This window comes from Chelonia mydas, chromosome 11 (assembly GCF_015237465.2).
Source record: "Chelonia mydas isolate rCheMyd1 chromosome 11, rCheMyd1.pri.v2, whole genome shotgun sequence".
Classification (NCBI taxonomy): domain Eukaryota; kingdom Metazoa; phylum Chordata; order Testudines; family Cheloniidae; genus Chelonia; species Chelonia mydas.
This window is the reverse complement of record NC_051251.2, coordinates 39,522,614-39,545,785: the sequence shown is the minus strand read 5'-3', so window position 1 is coordinate 39,545,785 and position 23,172 is coordinate 39,522,614. Positions and strand designations below refer to the sequence as shown.

General features: G+C 41.8%; 1 protein-coding gene across 5 annotated transcripts in view; it reads left to right on the top strand.

Moving 5' to 3' along the window:
* METTL8 (methyltransferase 8, methylcytidine) overlaps window positions 1-23,172 on the top strand; it is a 39,828-nt gene that overhangs the window by 1,770 nt on the left and 14,886 nt on the right. For 2 of the 5 annotated variants that reach the window (XM_027819119.3, XM_027819118.3), the window contains 2 exons: window positions 8,509-8,664; window positions 22,326-22,417. In XM_027819119.3, the coding sequence (XP_027674920.2) occupies window positions 8,522-8,664; window positions 22,326-22,417 (235 nt within the window). In that variant the 5' untranslated portion in view covers window positions 8,509-8,521. Of the gene's footprint in view, window positions 1-1,209; window positions 1,317-8,508; window positions 8,665-19,278; window positions 19,352-22,325; window positions 22,418-23,172 lie in introns of those variants that run through there. The other 3 variants (XM_037913055.2, XM_043525488.1, XM_043525489.1) reach the window with 3 other exon arrangements.

Genomic DNA, 23,172 nt, shown 5'->3' with positions numbered 1-23,172 from the left:
AATGGCACAGCTATCGCACTGCAGATGTGCCACAGTGGCATCTGTGGTGTAGACACTTGCCACAGTGATGGACGGGATTTTTCCATCACTGTAGTTAATCCACCCCTCTGAGAGGTGGTAGCTAGGTCGATATAAGAAATCTTCTGTTTGACTTGCCAGTGTCTACAGTGGGCATTAAGATGGTTTAATTATGAATTTTTCACACCCGAGTGCCATAGCTAGGTTGACCTAAGTTTTAGATGTATTAAGTTTTAAGCCTGACTGTGCTTAGCTGGTGCTATAAAAAGAGATGTATTGCTAGACTATGAAATTCTGAATACCTAGAAAAATTCAAGCTTATCTACTCATTGTAATGAAGAGAACTAAGTGCATGATCACCGTGGTAGCTGCAGTTGCTCAAATTGAGGTGGGAGGTTCCTGATGGTTTTTTCCGTGAGTGGTGCTCAGCTCTGGAACTCACTCCTGGTCTGGCAGGGCTAGGGTTTGTTGGCCTTCAGGGTATGCTGTGCATGGACAAGGCCCATGTAGACTGTCAGTGTTCTCTTGGAGGGGTGGGGGGATGGGTTTGTAGTGGCCAACAGTGGAGTTCTTAAATATAAATTTTAGGTAATTTGTGATTTTCATGTAAAAGTGGCAGAGAGTCCTGTGGCACCTTATAGACTAACAGACGTATTAGAGCATAAGCTTTCGTGGGTGAATACCCAGTTCGTCCGATGCATGTAGTAGAAATTTCCAGAGGCAGGTATAAATATGGAAGCAAGAATCAGGCTAGGAATAATGAGGTTAGTTCAACCCTGATTGGTTCGGCCGATTGCGGCTCCCAGTGGCCGCGGTTCGATGCTCCAGGCCAATGGGAGCTGCTGGAAGTGGCGGCCAGTACATCCCTCGGCCTGCGCTGCTTCCAGCAGCTCCCATTGGCCTGGAGCATCGAACTGTGGCCACTGGGAGCTGCGATCGGCTGAACCTGTGGACGCGGCAGGTAAACAAACCGGCCCAGCCCACCAGGGGCTTTCCCTGCGCAAGCGGCGGAACAAGTTGGGGAACCACTATTCTAAACAGATTCTGTCACTTTAAAAGTCCTCACATTAGATTTTACTATTTTTATAGTTTGGATGAAGTATTTCATTTCTTAGTACTAATTTACTCAAGATCTATCACTGATTTAAGGCCACTGTTCATGCATAAACTTAACTTTGCTTTGTTTTGCTGTTGCAGCACCAGGAAGCAGGGGATGCACAAATTAACTAGCAAACCCTGTGCCCAGAGCTGTGATGTTCATGATGACTTTCTCTTTCCATGCTGATGGGGGCAAAGAAGTCAGTGAGTCAGATGCTTGATAGCCTCAGCTTTATAAGTAACAAAAAGGGAAGTGAGTTGTCACATGTAAAAGGGGAAAAACTACGTCTACACGGCATTTTGGAGCAAGCCTCTCAGCCCAGGATGACAGACTCGGGGTAGTGAGTCTCATGTTAGTGCTCTAAAAATAGCTGTATGGACAGCACTTTGAAGTAGTGGCTCGGGCTGGAGGTCGGGCTCTGAAGCCCACCCCGTTCCCTAGGCTTCAGAGCCCCAGCTCTAGCTCCAGTTGCCACTGCAAAGCTTTGTTTCTACAGCTATTTTTAGTGTCATAAATGGAACACTAATGCAAGCCCCACTAGCCCGAGTTTCTCAACCCAGGCTGGGAGACTCGCTTCAAAATGCTGTGTAGACATACATTAATAGGGAAAGAAGGGGGACGGGTTCTTTTCAGCATTTTGGAGGGAAGTACATATGTGTGTCTAAATCCTAGATGCTGCAAACACTTACCACCAGGACTACTCGTGTGTAGAGTTAAGTCTTTGCAGAATCTGGACCCAAACATTAAAAAAAATATGTGAGCCAATCCCTTTAAAGTAGCAAGCGTTAGTAACAAAGAACTCTGAACTGAGGGTCACCAATATTTCCTCACGTCCACTATTTAAAATCTCTACATCAGGAGTAAGTACAGGCACCAGTTTTGCTGTGTGCACCTTTCAGTGCACATTAAGAATAAAAATCTTTAATTGGCATGATTAACACAAACACTATTACATTAGGAACTTGCTGAAGAATGGAATTTCCATCCTGCAGGAAATTCTGAAATATCGTTTTTCATCCCAAATCTCAATGAAAAGTTGTAATCTCTGAACTTTTCATAAAAGAAAATATTCCAAGATATTTCATTTTGACATGGTCAAGAATGTTTTGTTTCGATTTTATTTTTTTTGACTTTTATAATTATTAACAAAATATAATTTAAAAGTTTAAACATTTTGACTTTTGTAATATAAAAGTTGAAACAATAAAGTTGTAACAAAGTGTTTGAACCTTATCAAAATTAAGCATTTTGATCTTATTGTAACTAAATGTTTTGATAATTTCCCACAACATTTTCAAGGAAATCAGTACTTTTCTACAAAACATTTTGATTTAATCAAATCAGCATTTCTCAATGGATACTGTTCCATTGGAGAATTCCTGACCAGCTCTAATTACAAGTAAAAAGATAAAATAGGGGCACAGGTTGTTTTGGATGGAATGAGTCCAAGCAGCCTTTTACAGACAGCAAAGTCTGTCCTTGCTTTTGGTTGGTACCCATATCCTGCAATTTTCCTTGCATAATTCATTTTCAAAACTGCTTCTTTTAGTTGTTTCACTCTGACTGCATTTGTATTAGTTAATTAAAGATTCTCTAAATAAATGATATCTTTATGTCGAAGGTACTTACTACTTCCTTACCTGTCAATCCATTCATGTCTTTGTTCTTGCATTTGGCATTAGCTCAACTTGATTTGCATTTACATTTTGCTTTTAACTGTAATGTTTATAAAAACATTAACAAACACAGTAGATTCCCTCAGTGCAACAAAGGATAATTTGGAGCAGTTCCCTTAAAAAAAATTCAACACACTATTCACACTCCAGTTCATATACATTATTAAATAAAATAGATTTCCCTTTTGGTGGAGGTATGACTATTATTTTTTAGCAAAGGAATATTGATAACTTACTGTTTTTCACCTGTATCTTTGCACTTCATCACAGACTTGAATTATCTAGCAGAATAATTTTAACAGGTATCTACAGAGGGAGAACAGTGACTAAGGAACAAATCTCCAAAAATGCCAAAATATGATTAAAAAAAACCAAACAACCCTCCAAATTCAGTATGGCTATTCCATAATCTTAAACATTTTTAATTCACCGCTCCTTCCACATTAGTGTGTGCTGGCTGTTGTCTTGCTTTTTCAGGAGCCGACAGTAGCTCCAGAATTTTTACTCCAAAGAATGTATTCCTTATAGTTCAGCTGATGGCTTTAGCAAATTTTTGCTTCCAGAAAGGCTGTTTTATATGACTTTTTTCCTTCCTACAGCTCTTGGTGAGGGAGATACAGTCAGGAAAATATAAGCTTTCTTCCTCATTGTACAAAACATTTCCTCTTTCCCTAGCTACTTTTAAAGATCAGTTCTACTCTGAAATGTGGTTGTAAAAATGGTGCCTTCTTAAACTCAACTAATCTGCTCCTTGTGTGTATTCAGAGTCATATCTGCTGACCTTAGTGGCAAAAATAACTTTTTATTACTTCAGTTAGCTGTATTGACCCTACAGTGCTGAGAGAGAGATTTGGATTCTATTCCTTCTTATATATATAAAGAGAATCATTGGCAGAGTTTTCCCATAGTTAAATCTGTGCAAACCCTTGGAGGGCAGTAAGGTTTCACAGGAGTCATTGTGGGCCTGAGTTGGCCTGCATCACCGCCCGAGATGATGCATGAGAAGGAAAGTACTACGTTTGAATCTCTGATTCCAGGTTGTTTGCAGGATTGGCAGCTAGAAAAATATCATTTTACTTACAAATTGAGCACATCATCATACCATTTGAGAGAAAATGAATATGGAGCCCCACAATGCCATATTTAGAGTGACTTTTCAGAGTAGAATTAAAGTCCATCGTTTTCAGTTTTGTCTGACGGTACTGCAATAGTGGTGCCTGACGAGGAATTTTTTAAAAGCACTTAATATGTATCAGATCTTTTCCCTCATTGTACACTTGTGGCATAAGTTTTCCCTCGAAGCCCATTGAGTCTACTCCCTTCTCACCTTTAAGGATTCCCAGAACTCATCTGTTTTCTCTCATGTGGTATTCCAGCATTTCCATTTTTCTCTCCCAAATTCCTGTACTTTAATATACTAGCTGCAAAGTCCTTGCTTTCCTTCCAAATTATCTGTTTTATTTTCTAGCTTCTTTATGTGATTTTTCTGCACTGTTTCCCAGCTCTCTGACCTATCAATTTCTGTGAATTCTTTTTCATCTTTATTTTCACAAGAGGTTAATGACTTCGTCTTGTTGTCCCTGTTATGGCAAAGAAGATCCAGAGAGGCTGTAATATGTGCCTCCTCACACTGCTCAAGGCAAGATCAATATATCTTTTTGCTGCAACACCTGAGCTATGGAGGCTGACTGGTTTTTAAAAGTCCATTTTGTCTATTCTTTTTGGTTTGGTTTAGGCTATTCTCAGTTTATGTCTGGACCTTAGAAACATCAGTGTTCAAATGTTCGATAATTTGTCCACCACCAACTCCGAGTATTCTGTTCTGCAAGATCTTCTCCAGGACTGACTCTTCCGCCTTGTGTCTGCTGGCGCCTCTTATCTTTTGTAGATGTTTTGCATAGCTAAGGTCTTTTGAGCCTCAGTAGCATTTTGGTAATCAAATACCAAATTTTAGTAGTACAGTACCTGCTTCACAGGAGAGTTGTGAATGTTTGTACAACTAAGTTTGTAAGTGCTGAGTAATAGTATGATGTTCAACTTTTTCAGAATATCTTATTTCATAAGAAGGTAAATAGAGTAACCCAAATTATTACAAATATAGCCCCATTAGTCCCCTTATAAATATAACTGTGACAACAACAGCAGGGCCAATGGTTGCAGATAGAATGAATCAGTAGTTTTGTAGTCCAGAGAGCTACCAAACAACAAATTGTTTTTGCCACGGTTTATTGAAAACAGATTTTCAGATAGAAGAATCCTTTACTTGATTTTTGTCTGACCTCTGTTTCAGAGCTGATACTCCTCTGGGCTTTATTCCTCCATGGTGAGTGGTTTACAGTATGTCCTGGTATTGATCTCTTGTTCCAATCAGAAGAAAACTTGACTCTTTGCTATTTAAAGCAGGATGGAAACAGCTCTTCCCTCCCCCATCCTATCTGTTTTACAAATCTCAAGTTCCAGCAGGGTGGAGACCACCATTGGGAACCTTAAATGTCAACTTCAGTTTAAAAAAAATAATACTTTCCAGTCCAACTGGCAGTTTAAACATAACGGCTTCTCTGTGTGTGCGCCGTGAGAAAGCTGCGCTGAGTGTGTAGCTTTTTTTCTTTTCTTTTTAAGAATCTCCTCCATTAGCTCAGCTGAGGCAGAGAGGCAGAGTCTGTGGTTGTCAAGATGATAATTAGAAATAAAACATCTCACCACTAACCTCTAAATGCTTAAACACATCACTCCACCGGAAGGACAACTTCCACTCCTTTTCTAGCGTGTTATTCCTCTAGTGTTTTTGCTGGATAAATGGCTCTGCTTACAGAGGTTGGTACTTTTTTATATAAATCCTGTGGGTGGTAATTTCTGGGAAGATGAAGGGTTTTTCAAATGGAGGCCAGATTATTATTGCTATAATAATCAAGTGTATAGTCATTTTGCTTGTTCCTGGCTACGGGTCTGTACCAAATAACCAACACGTTCAAACAATGTTCCCTGGTGTCAACTCCACAGTGTGCACATAGCTGGCAGAGAGTTGGTTACCTCTTTCAATAGATCATTAAAAAAATCAGGTAAAGAAGCAATTGAGCGATGAGTCACTTTTGAAAATGGGATTTAGGCTCCTAAGTCACTTAGGTGTTTTTTGAAATTTTATGCTTAGTAGCCACACTGCCCATTAATCACATGATCAGTAGTTCCGTCAGCACATCAGTGCTAAGCCTGGTTCCAGGGCTTTCCTCTGCATTCTTATCACTTCCCGCTTCCATATTTCACTTGCCTTTTCCCTATATCCTTGCAATGTTTTGAATATTGCAGGCTTCAGCAATTAGTCAGCTACAAATTCTCATACAAAGGTCAAATTCTCATACAAATCCCAATGTTTCACCTGTTACTCATGCCAAATCATTTTAGCCACCTGTCTATAGATCCCATCTGTGCATCTTTTCATGTTCTTAATGAGATAGAGAGCCAAGCAAAATTATGCTTAGCATCTGAATAATTTTTATTTTATGTTGAACATCAATTATAGCAAAGGAAATTCAGGGCATGAATTCAGGCCTTGGCAGGTAAATGAAGGAGGAGCTGATTTTGAAACAGTATGTAATGTAATAACATAATTTGCCTCTAAGGATCTATATAGTCTGTTAATGATTTGAGATCACAGTTTGGTTTTGGGGTTTGTTTTGTTGTTTTTTGTATCTTTTAAAATTGTATTAACTTCGCGTAATATAAATCCTACGTTATGGAGCAGTAGGTATGTTAATTTTTAATCCTAGCAACTGTACAGAAGCATTTCTAATAACTTTTTGTGTGCAGTCTATATGCATGCTGTTGCAGAGCTGTACTGATAGGATGTGAATCTGTTGTTTTATTGTAAATAAAAAAAAATTAGCTAAGGCCCTGATCCTGCAAAGACTTAGGTACATACTTAACTTTATGCATGAGTGATCCCAATGAAGGAATATTACAACTTGCATGCATAAGTCTTTGCAGAATCAGAGCGTAAATGATTTTATTGTGGTGGTTTTATTGTAAATTGGAATTATCATTTTAGTTACCCAAATCTGTTGCCAAGAGACATAGTGAACTGATTAAAATTAGAAGTGGTTTTGATTGAAAAAATAGTTTTGTTATATGATTAAGTGCTACACCTTCACCATGTGAAATCACACATTGCAATAAGGGGGCTCCTGTGTACTGGCAAAGAAGCTATTATATAGCAGGTACAGCAGCCCTAATGTACCAGTTGTTGTTAATGAGACACTGGAAACCTAGAAATATGTTTTTAAGCCTTCAGACAAATATAAGGAAATGTTAATCTTGTTCTCGCTCTCTTAAAGGCTTAAAATTAATAAACAATAGCATTTCTAAAATATTAATCATTCAGAAGCACATCGTAACTGAGGAATTGTTCAAGTTATTTAACTGATTCGTTTACAAAGATTTAGATCATACATCTAGTGAATCTTTTTTGTTCACAATGCAAGACTTGTGGTCAATCATATAGTGCATTACTGGTTTTTTCCTTAAGATAAAAATCTTCATCTTTTAGCCAGTTTGCAGAGATTGTTTTACAATAATGTTTGCATTTAAATAGTGCCTGTGTCTTTGTAACTAAATGTTGTGTTCTCAATTCTACGTGCATTAGATTTATATACACATTTTATGCAGAGAGAACACTCTAAAAATAATGACTTAGTAGCATTTTTTTTGGAATATGCAGAGCACTTGAAGGAGAAAAGAACAAAGGCACGTCAGGGTAAAAATAGGAGGAGGAGCATTTCGTTTTTACTCCTTTACTTAAAAAAGGGCTTGCATCAACTAGGATATGGAGAAGAAGAAAGGAAAAAAAAGCCCCCACAAAACAGGATGCTGGTACTAACAACAGCATACGTCTCATCTTTGCTTATTAGACTCGTTTGAACAAATTCAGAGTTAACATTTTAGAGTAATAATAATGTAAAAAAAAAAGGTGCTAGGTTAGAATTACATGTTTGATAGAATAATCTCAAACACTTTATAATTCACATGGATATAGAATTAACATCTGAAAACATTCACTTCAGATGAGGTATTGAATACAGATTACTATAATGCGCAGTAGAAGTTTTTGAAAGGTGTCATGTGCATACCGTATATAATACATTTCTGAATCTTTCGCTTTCTATTTTAAAGAGTGAAACCACAGTAACAGCTTTAGAATGAAATCCTTTGAAAACTGTAACCTCGTGAGTGGGGTGAAAAATGTCAAGTAGAATAACAGTATGTTTCCACTAGAACAAATGGTTTGCACTCTGATCACTTCTTGATTATTTTTTTAAAGGGACAGTGTCAAGGTAAAAACAAAATAATCCAAAAATAATTTCCTTACCTTGATTACTAATAACATTTTACATTTTTCAAATGGAAAAACAAAACACATAAATGCATTGATTCACCATTTTGTGTGTGTGGCTTTTTGTCACTGTCTAATAGGATTTCGAAAGTAGATTGGCAAGTTTTACTTTCTGCTTCCTATATAGCAGAAGCACATTTTGGGTTATTTGGGTTTCCAGCACTCTTGAAAGATGTTAACGTTTAAAAAAAGCATTTTAATTGATTTTAAAAAACAACCTGCATCATTAAAGCCCATATTGCAAATTGACTACTTGACCAAGGTCTCTTCTAAGTGACATATACCATTAAGTTCTAGCAAAGCTATAATTTCAATGGATTGTGTTTTTACAGGTCTCTGATCAAAATGAATGTCATTAAAAGGCTTTCTGCTTCATATCTGAGGAAAAGCAAGATGCAGCAGAGGTGCCAAAGTAACAGACGACCAACTGCTCCACTTGGGTCACGGATTTTAACTGATCCTACTAAAGTTTTTGAACATAACATGTGGTGAGTTGCCTCTTCAAGCTTGATGTTTGATACTGATTCATAACACTTCTTTGAGATGTGTTGCACATGTCCATTCCACGGTAGTTGTGTGCGCACCTTGTGCACAGTTGATGGAGAGGTACTGACAACTGGTGTACCATCGGAGGTACCCATCGTGGTGGTCTGAGTGCCCTCTATTGCCGCTCACCGCTGCATCCTGGTATAAGAGGGCAGAGCTGCCCCCGACTCCCCCCTTCTCCCTGTTCCTTCTTACTGCCTGTGATGGTTGTCAGAGCAATTCCAAACTCGTGACAAGTGCTTCCCTCACTCCTTTATTAGAAGTTAGTTAGTTTTTAGCTAGTTTTTAGTACTAGGTTTTCATTTTAGGTCTTTTTTAACCACTCTTTATCTTGCATTACCAGGATCTTCAGTAGGATTAGTACTGGAATGATGTCTCACCAGCTGGGGTTTAAGTCCTGCTGAACTTGCACTAAGCCTATGTCAGTCAGCAACCCTCCCCTGGCCTGCTTGAAATGTTTGAGGGAATCCCACATTAGTTACAAATGTCACATCTGTAAAGGATTCAAGCCCTGCTCACAGAAAGACAGAGTGTCAGGGTTTGAGTGCTTACTTATGGAGGCAGTGCTTTGCCCTCCTTTGGTGTCATCACGTCGGGAAAGCTTCCCAGGTACATCAGCTTCAGTGTGGAGTGCCCCAGCAGAGCTATCTGTAGCTTCTCGGGCCCATTTGCTGATATCAAAGAAAAGACTTAGGCCTTCCTCAAGTTTGGTACCTCGATCGAGTGTGTTGGTACTGAAGCAAAGAGACTCTGCCTAACATTCACGGAAGAAGCTCTCATCGCTAGAAAGAGGGGATTGCCACCTCCAAAACGTAGAGAACTTTGCAGAACCATCAGACAGTGCCGCTCCCAGCCACCCCGGAGGCAAACACAGCTGCAAGGGACCTGCTTAGCATCTCAGTACTTGTATTGCCTGCAGTTCAAGAAGGTTTTATAGCTGGTACTGATGTTGCAGCTCCTACCTCACTGCGTCAAGAGCCTGCGGTACTGTTACCTCTCAAGCTTCTGCAAAAGCCAGTGCAGTTGAGAGGCAAGCCTCTGATGATATCTCTAGTAATGCCATCCCTGGGCTCAGGCTACCTCTCTGCCATCCCAGCTGGTTCTGCCCCTCCATTTTCAGAAGTTTCGGACTCTCAGAGGTGAGGTCATCTGTATCCTGTCAAGGATGGGGACCGTGAGTCATGCAGTAACCGCAGCACTGGCCTCCTTCTAAGGGACAACGGTCTGGTCAAGGATGGGTCCCAGGCCCATACTGCTTGCCATTTTGGACACCGTGGGGTGTCCCCCCTTCAGCTAGGACCTCCCCTCAACTATCTCATTCACTGTTTTCAAGAGCATTCTGGGGGCATTGGCAGCAAATTCTCCAGTTCCTGGCACTGAACGCAGAACTGACCATCCAGAAGTCACTCAGGCAGGACATAGACCAGCCACCACCTTAAAAGCCTTTGGCATCCTCTTCCTCGTCACCAGATGAAGCTATCGAGCTGGCAGGTGATTCACCACCACCAGAGGACCGCAGAGCTCATCGAGATCTTTCAAATAGTGTGGCCTCTGTGCTTGACATTCAGGCAGAGAAAATCCGTGAAATCTCGTACAAGTTGCTGAACGTTCTGGTATCAGTGGCCCCTGTCAGAGTGGCTCTGCCAACTAATGAAGCCATTATGGAGCCCGTAAAAGTGCTTTGGCAGACACCCCCCTTCTCGCCTCCCACAGCAAAATATGCTGAGAGGAGGTACTACATCCCTTCTAAGGGATACGAATATTTCTACTTTCATCCTCCTCCGGCTTCCCTTATAGTGGCAGCTGCCAATGAGCAGGAGAGAAAAAGACACTAAGCATCGACGCCAAAAGACAAAGATACAAAGAGACTGAATCTGTTTGGTTGCAAACTTTATTCCTCAGGAAGTCTACAGCTCAGACACTCCTGAGTCGCTCTCTGGGAAACGGTTATAAAATGTAAAGATAAGTTACCAGAGGGCTGTAGACAGTTTGCAGTAATGGTGGAAAAGGGTAAACTGTTCTCCAGGATAGTTTAGATAGCACAGACTCAGCTACTTGAACCATGGCATCGGCTATTACAATGAGAAGCTGTTTTTGGTTGCAGTCATGTGGGCTACCCCCAGAGGTCCAGCACACCATCCAGGATGTCCCTGTTGAAGGTCCTTCACTGTTTTCAGAAAAAAACAGATACAGGGCTCCATAGCCTAAAAGATTCAGGGCAACACTAAAATCTCCTGGAAATCTATGATCCAGCAACGAAAAGGAAACAGTTTTGTCCACAGCTCCTGTGCGGGCACCAAGTTTTTATTCCCCGGTCCCAAGATCTGCCAAGGAGAAAGGGCAGGGGTTATAGGAGGCACCTCTACCACCCTCCTCTTCAGCATCAGTGGTCTCATCTGATCCAGCTGCCTGGTTCAAACAGCCATTTTAATAGAGCAGTGTGGGTCGAGAGCAGTGTGCCAGTGACCATAATTCCATTGGTTCCCCACCTTTTGTTTATTCCACTTCCTAAGTGCTTGGTCCCACGTAATGTCAGATCATGGATCTTAAAGCATGGTGGACTAGGTTATGCCTTCCAGTTAATTTCTACCTCCCCTTTCCACCTCCCTTCCTTATTCCTCTCCAGGGACCATTTTCACGAGGTTGTCCTTCAGGAGGAGGTCCAGTCTGTTCTTCAGGCAGGAGCTGTAGAGGAAGTCCCGTTGCCTTTCCACATGAGGCACTACTATCCCCACTGCTTCCTTGTTCCCAAGGCAAAAGGGGGCCTCAGGCCTATTTTAGATCTAAGAAAGTTGAACAAATTCCCGAAGAAAATTAAATTCCACATGTTTATCCTACCTTCAGTTATTCCCTCCCTGGAACAGGGGGACTGGTACGCTGCCCTCGAGTTAAAGGGTGCTTACTTCCATGATGCAGCACGCCACAATTATCAGAAGTTTCTCAGATTCGTGGAGAATGGGTACCATTATCAGTTCCATTTGATCTTTCAGCTGTTCCTCAGGTGTTCGTGAAGTCCGTGACCATGGTGGCACTGTATCTATGAAAATTAGGAGCCTATGTGTTCTCAAACCTGGACTGCTGGTTGATTTTAAGTTGGTCCAAGGCTCAGTGATATCAGGCGTATCCACAGTCCTGTCCACGTTCAACGTGCTGGGACTCCTACTAAATGGAGACAAACCAATCCTAAAATCAGTACAGAGACTAGAGTTCATTGGTGTGGTCTTAGACTTCACAAAGGCCAAGGCCCGTCTTCTGCAATCCAGGTTTGAAATGTTATGGGACCTAGTGATGCAGCTGAAAGCCCATCCTTTCACCCCAGCATACAGCTGCCTCAATCTCCTGAGTCACATGGCAGCATGCATCTATGTAATTCAGCGTGCCAGGCTATATCTCAGAAAGCTGCAGTAGGGCTAGTTTCAGTGTTTGCACCGAGTTGTTGTCGTTTGGACAAAGTGGGTTGAGTGCCAGTGTTAGTTTTGTCATCTCTGGTTTGATGGATGGATCCTCTGAAAGTTTGCATGGGTGTCCCCTGTGACAGGTTAGACCCCCATTCTGGGATGCCACTTGATGTACTGGGGTTTCACTGAGCCCCTTCTGCTCCACCAGCCTGGATTCCCTCTCCCTGTTTTGCTGAATTAGTGCTCTCTGGCCTCTTGCAGCACACACAGGAGGTAGACACAGACTGATGTCAGCTTTGTATGAGAGGATTCATCCAGCACTCACGTGCACACCCCTTTTGGGGAATAAACCCAAAATAATACTATCTTGCACTGTATAGAAAGATCTGCACAGTGCAAGCTCATAAAAATTCGCCTTCTCCCTCAATGTGAAGAGAGGTATGCACAACTTCTTGCCCCCCCAGTTAGAAATTGCACATACTGGGTTTAATAATAAACAAAACAAATGTATTAAATATAAAAAGCAGATTTTAAGTGATTATAAGGGATAGCAAACAGAACAAAGCAGACTGAGCAAATAAAACAAAACACGCATACTAAGCTTAAGATCTTAAAGAGACTGGTTTCAAGAAATAATTTCTTACCCTAAATGTTGTTTTAGGCAAGTTGCGGAGTTTCTGTAGTTTAGAGTTCCAGTTATTTCTTCTTACAGACTGGACCCCTGTCTCAGTCTGGACTCACCCCTGCCTTTCCCTTCAGGTTAGTTCCTTTGTCCTTTCAGGTACTTCCAGCAGTCTTTCTTCTTGGGTAGGCAATGGAGGAGAGTCCAGATTAACCCCCTTCGCAACCTTAAAAAAGATTTACCTAAGGCGGGAAACCTTTGTTTGATCCCCATCCCCCAATAGAGGAAAAACACCAGCAGTGTCCAAGGTGGTATTTTGTATCAGGTGATCTTATCACCTGACCTTGCAGTGTCAAAGCAACTATGAAGCCAGGTTTATTTGCAAGGTCCACAGGAAGGAACTCCAGGCAGATGGGAGATCCACATCTCCAAAGACTCCCTGTCTTTTTCTAATGGCCCATTAAGGCTGATAGCTTTCTGTCTGGTGGGCATTTCCCCAAGTATACACACAGATGTAATTGTTACATAGTCAATATTCCTAACTTTAGTTACAGAAATGATACATGCATACAACTGGATAATCACATTCAGTAAATTATAATCTTTCCAATGATATCTTACTTTATGCAAGATGGCTCATGTATATCTTAGTTATACCATATTCATATCATAACCATATTTCTATGAAGAATATGGGGTGTAACGTCACATCCCCTTTGTTCCCCCCGCTACCAACCCTCACTTTAGTCACAGACACATCATCCTTGTGTTGGAGAGCTCAAATAGAGTTGCTGCAGACCCAGGGTCTCTGGCTGTCGTAAGTTCTAAAGACTCATAAATGTCAGGGAGTTAAGAGCAGTACCTCTAGCCTCCTTGGCAGGGCTGTCCTTACTCATACGCAAACTACGCAGCTGCGTAGGACACCAGGAAATTTTGGGGCACCAAATTGCCCCAAATTTCCTGATGCCCTACGCAGCTGCGTGTTGTTCCAGAGGTCAGCCTGATCCCCCGGCCAGCAAAGCTGCCCCCACCTCTGCTCCACCTCTACCCCAAAGCCCCCACGCCTGCTCCACCCCACCCCACCTCTTCCGGCCCCCACCCCCACTCCACCCTTCCCCAAAGCCCCCGCCCTACCTCTTCCTACGCCTGCTCTGCCCCAGCCCTGCCCCCACTCCACCCCTTCCCCTGACCTACATCCCGGGGGACTGCAGCAGAGGTTGGGCACGCCCTGCACTCACCGGGTGGCAGGAAGTGGAGTGACCCAGCCCGCTCTGCTCCACCAGCTCCCAGCTGCGCCACTGGTGAGTGCTGGGGGGCGGTTCCTCCCTACCCCCCAAGTCCCAAGGCTGGGAGCCAGGGGAGCAGAGCAGAGTGGGCTGGGGCCAGGTCACTCCACTTCCCGCCGCCCCGTGAGAATGGGGTCGGGCCCCCCCTTCAATCATCCACCGGCTTGTGCTGGGGGGCGGTTTCCCCCCCGCCCCCAAGCCTGCTTTTGCCCCCCCCCCACGGAGGCCTGGGGCCAGTCCCCCGCCCGACCCATGGGGGGGCAGCATAGGGCACCAAAATGTCTAGGGATGGTCCTGCTCCTTGGCCTTCCTCCCCCACATAGTAGGGAAGAATGTATTAATTCTCACAGAAAACTCTGCAGCTGTGTTTTACATAGAGAGGGAGGCAGGGGCACGATCAACCCAACTCTGCCAAGAGACGATTTGCCTCTGGGACATTTGCATAAACAACTCAATTCATCTCAGAGCTGCTTACCTTTCAGGGGAACAGAACACATTAACTCATCAGCTGGGCAAGTCCTTTTTCAACCACCAGAACTAGCTGTTGTGTCCAGACATGGCCAATCCATCTTTCAGCTCTGGGGAACTCCCCGAGTGGACCTGTTTGCAACAAAGACCAACAGAAAATGCCATCAGCTTTGTGCCCTGAGAAGTCTCAGCTCAGGCTCACTGACAGATGCTTTTCTCCTATCCTGGAAGAATTCCTTCCTGTATGCCTTCCCTCCAATTCCTTTGCTACCCAGGTTCTTATTCAAAGTCAGATAAGATCATGCACGTCTCTTTCTTATAGCACTAACATGGCCTCATCAACACTGGTTTTCAACCCTACTAGCCACATCAGTCGAGCCTCCGCTGTCTCTCCTGTTGGATCCAGACATCATTTCCCAGGACCACAATCACCTTCTCTGTCCCAGCCTCTGAGACCATCATCTGATAGCATGGGTACTTCGTGGTTAACACCATTTGAGCGATCTTGCTCAAAGGATATTCAGAAAGTGCTTCGGAATAGCAGAAATCCCTCAACTCAGAGTACTTACCTGACTAAGTGGAAGAATTTCTGTGTTTTGGTCCCATCAGAAAGCCGTATCTCGAGGGTGGGCTCCCCTGAACCTCATGCTGGACTGTATTCTATATCTAAAACAGAGTTTTGCTATTAGCTCTATAAGAGTGCATCTGGTAGGCTATTTCAGCCTTCCACGTCTCAGTGGATAGTAGATCCCTTTTCTCCAAAACCATCATCACCAGACTCCTAAAGAGTTTGGTCAGATCGTACCCACAAATGCAAAATCCCATTCCTCCTTGGGATCTGAACTTGGTCCGAGCAAAATTGATGGGACCAACCTTTGAACCCTTTGCAGCCTGCTGTCTGCTGCACCTGTCCATGAAGGTAGCATTTCTAGTGGCCATTACCTTGGCCAGAAAAGTGGAAGAATTGAAAGCCTTAGTAACAGGCCCTTCTTACACAGTTTTCCGTAGGGATAAGATTTATCTTCTCCCTCACCCAAAATTTCTCACTTAGGTATCTCTAATTTTCATGTTAACCAGGCAGTCTATTTGCCGATTTTCTTTCTGAAACATCATGCTCCTAGAGATTCGGAGAGACTACATTCGCTGGATGTGAGAAGGGCTCTAGCTTTCTATCTGGAGCGTACTAAGACCTTTAATCCTCAGTTGTTCATTGCAATTGTGGGCAGAGCTAGGGGCAGACCAGTGTCTACTCAGAAGATTTCATCCTTGGTCTCTTTGTGCATTTGTTTATGCTACCAGTTGGCTAATATAACCCCACCAGCTAGGGTATTGACACATTCTACTAGAGCGCAGGCAACATATGCATCTTTCTTGGCACAAGTACCTGTCATAGACATTTGTGAAGTGACAACTTGATCATCTGTCAACACTTTTGTTTTGTATTATGCCATTTCCTGTCATTCCAGGGACAATGCCAGTTTTGGATGGGTTTTGTCTTTCAGTCACAGGTCAGGTAGACTCCGAGGCCACCTCTACGTTTGTCTGCTTGTGAATCACCTACAGTGGCATGGACATGTGCAGTACTCAAAGAAGAAAAAACAGTTACCTACCTTTCTGTAACGATTGTTCTTGAAGATGTGTTGCACGTGTCTATGCCATGACTCAACCACCCTCCTCTCTGTTAGACTCTATCCAGTACAAAGGAACTGAGGGGGCCTGGGAATGTCTCTGCCTCTTATATCAGCATTCAGTGGTGTGTGGCGACAGAGGGTGCAAGGACCACCCTGATGGGTAGTGATGAGGGAAAAAATTCTCCAACAACTGTGCACGAGGTGCTCGCTCACCTACAACGAAATGGACATGTGCAACACGTCTTAAAGAATAACAGTTACAGAAAGGTAGTTAACCGTTTTTTCTGAGTTGGGTGCTGGTGTGTATAAAGGGTAACAGTTATAAAATAGAGGCCAGGAGCAAGCAAACTTGAAATCTGATATAATTTAACCTTCATGTGGATGTTGTTGGTTATGAAGTGCTCTGTGTCTGTTAGGCTACTAACAAGTAGTCATGGGTGAGATACTGTTATGGATCAAAAACTGGCCAGGTGACAGAAAGCAAAGAGTAAGGTTAAATGGCCAATTTTCATCGTGGCAAAAGGTTATCAGGTGCCTCAAGGTTCCATGTTAGTTTCCTTATTGTTTAATTTATGCATTAATGATCTGGAAATTGGGTGAGTAAAGAGGTGGCAACATTTGCAGTTGACACAAAGTTATTTAGGTTAGTCAGAACCAGAGAGTACTGTGAGGAACTTCAGAGAGCCCTAAACAAGCTAGATGAATAGACGACAGAGGGCCAATGAAATTCACTGTTAATTAATGCAAAGTAATGCATATTGGAGGGGAAAATTTAAACTATTCATATACCTTAAAGGGTTCAAATTAACTGTATCAGCTCTGTTGTCCTCAGTGTGCAACTGTGGTCAAAGAAAGCAAACAAGATAGACAAGGAATATGATGGCAAATATTATAGAGAACCTCATAATGCCTTTATGTAAATCAGTGGTTCGGCCTCATCTTGGTAATGTCTGCAATATTGGTCACCCCATCGCTAAAGGTTTTTGCAGAATTAGAGGAAGTTCGGATAAAGGTGACAAGAATGATCAAAGGCTTGGAAAAATTATCTCTATGAAGAGAGATTGAAGAGGTTGGGGTTGTTTACCTTAAGACACAGATAAATAAGAAGTGATCTGATAAAAGTATATAAAATAATGACTGATCTAGAGAAGGGAGATCTGGACCTTCTGTTCCCCCATTTCATACACAAGAACATGGGGACATTCACTGAAATGAAAAGGGTGGCAATTGTGTGAAAAATTGTGTAAGTAAACTGGAAATCAGTGTGTCAGGAAGTTGCTGAGCCTTAATAAGAATCAAAAACGGATTGGACAGGGAACATAGAAGGGGTATTACACCTCATGCTTTAGAATTTAAGCCAGTCTCTTAAATATTAGGGTACGTCTACACATCCCTCAGAAGTGAGCCTCCTAGCCCAGGTCTATAGACTGGGGTAAGGGGCTCCTGCTAGCACTCTAAAAAGAGCAGTGTAGACATGTTTTGAAGTTGCAGCTTGGGCTGGAGTTGGAGGTCTGAAGCCCAGCCCCCTTCCTAAGCCTCAGAGCCTGAGCTCCAGCCCGAGCTGCAACTTCAAAGCGCTGTCTATTCAGCTGTTTTTAGAGTGCCGGCTTGAGCCTTGCTAGCCAAATCTGTCAACCCAGGCTGGGAGGCGTGCTTCCACGGGCTGTGTAGGCATTGTCTTAGAGATCAGGATGAGAGCTAATGTGAGGACAGATTGTCCTGCCTCTACCTACTGCAGGGTTCTCACCTTCCTCTGAAACACCAGCTACTGTCACAAACAGGATACTGTGTAGATGGACCTCAGGTCTGATCCACCATCACAATTCCCATTCTCCTGAATAAGGTTTGCAAGTTACTGGATCTTTTAATAGTCTCTTTTATTTGTCCATCAGGTAGGTATGATTGAAATCTTTTCAAGCCAGCTTTTAGTAGAATTTTGACAATAAAAAAGGAGATAAAATGGGTCAACAACATAAAAGATAGCAGGGTCGCTCTATTGAAACTCAGGATAGAAATATCACCACAGTCATGATTATATAATGTAGAGGGAAAGGTTTAAACTGGACCTTTCTTTGTATATTACTATTTTGAGCATTTTTCAAGCCTATGACTGTTGCAGAGGATGGGGGCAAATGTTTTAAAGCATGACCGAGAGAGCTAAATACAAAAAGGGCCAGTCCAAGCTTTGTTTTTAATTACATGCATATTCATAAGAGAGTATAAATCTTAGAGGAAGAAGCTGCATAGCTAAGAAGCTCATTGAATAATGTGCTGGTTTGCAGAATTTTCTCTCTCCTGGTTAATGTGGTGGTGGCGGCGGCGTACTGTTAATTATGTAGTACTATTATTTAACAGGTAACCCTGATTTCCCAGTTAAACCCATGTAGGATTTACTGGCAGATATTTAGGTGGGGCTTTGATTAAAATGGTCCTGTATCCTTTTGTGTTGCCTTCTATATATTGGTATATTTCTCTAGATGCTTGTTGCATGATCTTTCATCATTTAAAGAAGTGACAAATTATGCAAACAATGCAGAAAATGTCTGCTTCCATTTACACCCCCTGTTTAGGCCAGTAATCTGCTGGGTATTCACGTGTGGAGATGTGGGGACAGTTTGTCCCCCTGTTTAATAGGAAAGTTAGTGGAAAGTGGGTAATAAACTGAAGATAGAATTGCCTAATCTTACATCAAACATACTCAAGTGAATACTATTCTGACGGAGCTGAGATGGAGAGCTTGTAGGGTCCCTTTAGAGAGCGCTATTGAAAGAAGTGTTTAAAGTATTTATGTAAGCTTTATCCTAGTTCTAGTTGGCCTGTATGAAAGGACAAGCAGTCTCCTTTAAAGCATGCAACCTCTAGTCTTGCTACTGTGTGTGAGACATGTCACGCATCTTATACAGACTTTTAGGGAAAAGCCAAGAGTCTTTCACTCAGCTTAATGAAAATATCAGTGGAGCAAAAGCAGTAAATCATTAATTAAGAATGAAAACTTCAGGCCACCGTGATATCTGAAGCACAATAGCATAGCATGAGGCACATCCCTGTGTAACTGATTCCCCTTGGGATAGGCAGGGAATGCTGTTTTTTATGTTAACTATTAGAGAATGAACAAAGTTCCCTGGTTGTCAAGACTTTCTCATCTTTTAAGAGCCACCAGAGTTCTGCGGTTTCCTTTCCCCTCTGTGATATGCATGACTGGCTGGCTTTCTTCAGGACTCCAGGTTTGAATTTTTAGTTATTACATATTACATGTGCATCTCTTATCTTCCTCTGCATCTTGTGAACAGCAGATTGGGCAAACTGGCTGAATTAAATTTATTTAAAAAACAACAACCTCAAAACACAGAACGAGATCCCCGTGTATGGTTGGGAATTGAGCACCCAGTTGCACGTTTGGGCACTGATTTCAATTAATGTCTGCAGAGGGATTCTTGTCTTCCATTTTATTAGGGGACTGCAAACATTATTCATTGCGTATAAGACAGAGTTTCTACTTAAACTTAATACCAAATTTTGTTCTCAGTTACATATGTATAACTTCTGCTGCAGTCACTAGAAGTTACACCCATTTCACTGAGAGCAGAATTTAGTCCTTAGTGCATAGGAACTAGCTGGCTTTATGAGAGCATGGGAGAATTACCTCAGAACAATAACATTGTACTGATGTTCCAGATGTCACCTATTCCATTGTTCTGATATTTGTTCTTCCTGTCCTCCATGGTTCACACTGATGCAATAGAGTAAGGGTCACTCTCTATATAGCTCTACCTACCATCAGTCCTAAACCTCAGTGTCCAAGCTGGCATAAGGACATCACATATGATGATGAGTGTGGAACGTGCAACGTGGAACGCGCAAATGAGTGTGGAACGTGCTTTGTTACATCATTGACTCTAAGAGAAACGCAGCAAGATCAGACATGGGTGGGATTTTCCTTGCTTTGCCCATGACAAATATTTGTTAAAGCAAGCATGCAGCTGAGAGAGAGAATAAAATGTATAACTGTTAATGACAGCAGGTTTGTCCACATCTTAGCCTCTGATATTTTTATGTGAAGTCCTCCCTATGTAATGCTGCCTGCATCAATGTCTGTTTGCCATATCCCATGTGAACATGCTGTTTAACTGTCAGAAGTCTTTTTATATTTTTTTAGTTTCTATGTTTCACATTCAGGAATTGGCCTGACTTATTCCTTCCGCCCTGCTCCTCATTTCAGCTCACATATCCTCTTCTTCATAACATAAGAATTTTCTTTTCTATTGTGAAAAACATGTCTGAAGCTGCTGATTTCTGGAATAACTTAGCTGGGGGGAGTCTTGAATGATACTTGGCCTTGTCTGAAAATAAATGTAGCCTGGTTAGTAATATGCTCAAAGACAGTGTCCAGTGCATTTTAAAGCAGAAGAACATGGCCCTGTTCAAGTTTAATGTGCAAGCTAAAATAAAATTAACCTTTATTGCTATTGTGCATTTGAGATGATTATTTATATTGTGGCAGTACCCAAAATGCGCTAGGAGCTTTCCAAACACAGAGGAAGATGAAGATTCTGCCCCCAAAAGCTTACAGTTTGAAAACAATCTTAGAAAGGAGTTAAAGTAAACAAGTTAGATCCCAATCCTGCTTATGCCGAAGTAAATGGGAGTTTACCAGGTCTTTAGGGCCTGATCTGAGAGCTACATTAGAGTGAATAGGAATTGCCGGAGTTCAGCACTTGTCAGGGTCAGGTCCGTATTTTGTTCCATTTAAGGTATGACATGGATCTGTTAAATGAGCAGGGTGAACCATTTTACACAAGCATAGTAACGTGTTCCGGAACCACAAAGTATTGCAGCATAGTTTGCCTTTTTTCAGAAACTGATTGCTCTTCCTTCTTCCATATAGCCTGTAAGAATTTCTGGATAGAAATGTGTTCCCTGTCTCAGCAGCGACTAGTTTCCTACGTAGATGACCTTTGGTCCTCCACATGATAAACATTAGTAACAAGTGGATTCTTTGGATCAGAATCTGCGCTAATAGATCTGCCTAGACTCAGTCAAGTATACATCTAATGTGACATATGAAATAAATGCATATAAACAGAATTAACTTGCAAGGTGCATGCTAAATCCAGGGATGAAAACAAAATGCCAATTATTTTGCCTCATTTTCATTTGGAAGTCTATGTTTAATCATTCTTCTGGTTGAGATTTATGTCACTAGCGATTCATCGTTATCTATAACACACAAAAGCTTAGATTTTTTTAACTCGTACAAATTCCAAGATTTGAACCTGCGTCATTCCTGGGAATTGTCTCACATAGCAAAAAATCAAAGTGTGTTTTTGGAGACATAGGCATAATGTGATAGTAGGGCATTGGCTCCAGTATTCATTAACTCTAGTCTGGTTGACATTTGCAAGTTATTAATTGGCCAAGAGATCTGAATCTTTATTCCTGTCTGGTTGTTCATGCTTTGCTATTAATTACTTTATAGCACCATCCTTCTGGATGCTGTATCTATGTTTTTGTAGTCCATAAGTATACACAGAAATTGCAAAAGTCTTTCACCAATCCAATGAATATATTCTTGTATTAAATTGTTGTTTCTAAAAAGTACAGTTCTGTAGGGCATACTTCAGCTCACCAGGATACCAAATTGTATAACTATAAACTCATGGAGGAAAAGTTAAGGTGACCCATTGTTTTTGCGGGAATGACAATATATTGCTCCAACATAATGAATCAACTTTATACAAGAACAAGACAACATAGATAAATGCAAGCTAGCAAGAGAGCCTTTTTTTAAATTACAAAAATATAAAGAAAGCAGCACTATAATTTCTACCATTGCCAATGTAAGAATAAATCGTCAAGCAAAGGGATAGCTACAGAAAGTATCACAGAGAGAGCAACAAAAAGACAACATGCCACAGAGTCATTCAGCTAATCAGCTAGTAGGGTGTACAGTTAAGAGAGGACATTATATTAGCTGTCAGCACAGAGACTGCTGGAACTCAGAACAAAGCAAAAGAACTAAACACAAGGACTGTAGGAGCTCCAGATTGCATCAGGACCAGCTGAAAGAATTCTCCTGCACCAGAATGTATTTATTATATGACACTGGAACATATAATATAGTTCATTTGCGAGCAGTCCCCCCCAAAAGGCTATGGAGAAATCATATTAAAAACGTGTTCTGCATCTGTCTTTTTGCAGGGACCACATGCAGTGGTCACAAGAGGAAGAAGAAAGAGCCAGAGAAAAAGCAACAGAGAACTCGCTTGTGCGAGTTCAACCGGAAGATCAAGGTACTGAACCCATAATTCCTAAGAAGTTCTAATGCTCCAAGAATTGTCTTTTTTATTTATATTTTTCCTTGATTAAATCCACTTTTTGTTCATTTACCTTTGTCCTATGAACCACGACAAACTTGTCCAAAAGCATTCACCTTTACATAGCTATTCAATTATCTCTTTAAAGTATTTTCCCTTTCTCCAGGGCAACAGATCTCAGCCTAATATGATGAAATATGCAAATTGCGATTTCCAGAGTTGTGAATCCCGACCTTTACAATGCTTCAAATTGAAGCCCCCGTTGTTGCTTATGCTGTCACCAAAGGGAAAGGGAGTGAATTTGCAATCGTTGGGGGTGATGAAATCTAAAGTTCTCATGTACAATTTTCACATTTGCTTTTTAATTTGGTTGCAGATAAGCTTAGTGGGCTAGTGGATGCAGATAGCATTGTCTCTCAGGAGATCTGCGATGAATTTCTGCTCCCAGCTTTATGCCCTTGGCAGCTTGAGCTAGAAGTGCTTTAGAGACATTGTGCTCAGCCCCTGGGCAGAAGGTGTTTTCTCATATCATTCAAAGGTGACTCCTGTGAACTAAGGAGATTCCTTGGCTGGCTATATATTCCCTCTTTCAGAAGGATGGTGAATTGAGGGAGTAAAGGAATTAAAATTTTCAGGGCTTTGCCCTGTCCCTAGAATACCTTCTTAGGGAAGTAAGCAAAGAGTGTGACACACACTGGTGGCATCATCATAGTGGAATTTCTACTCACAGT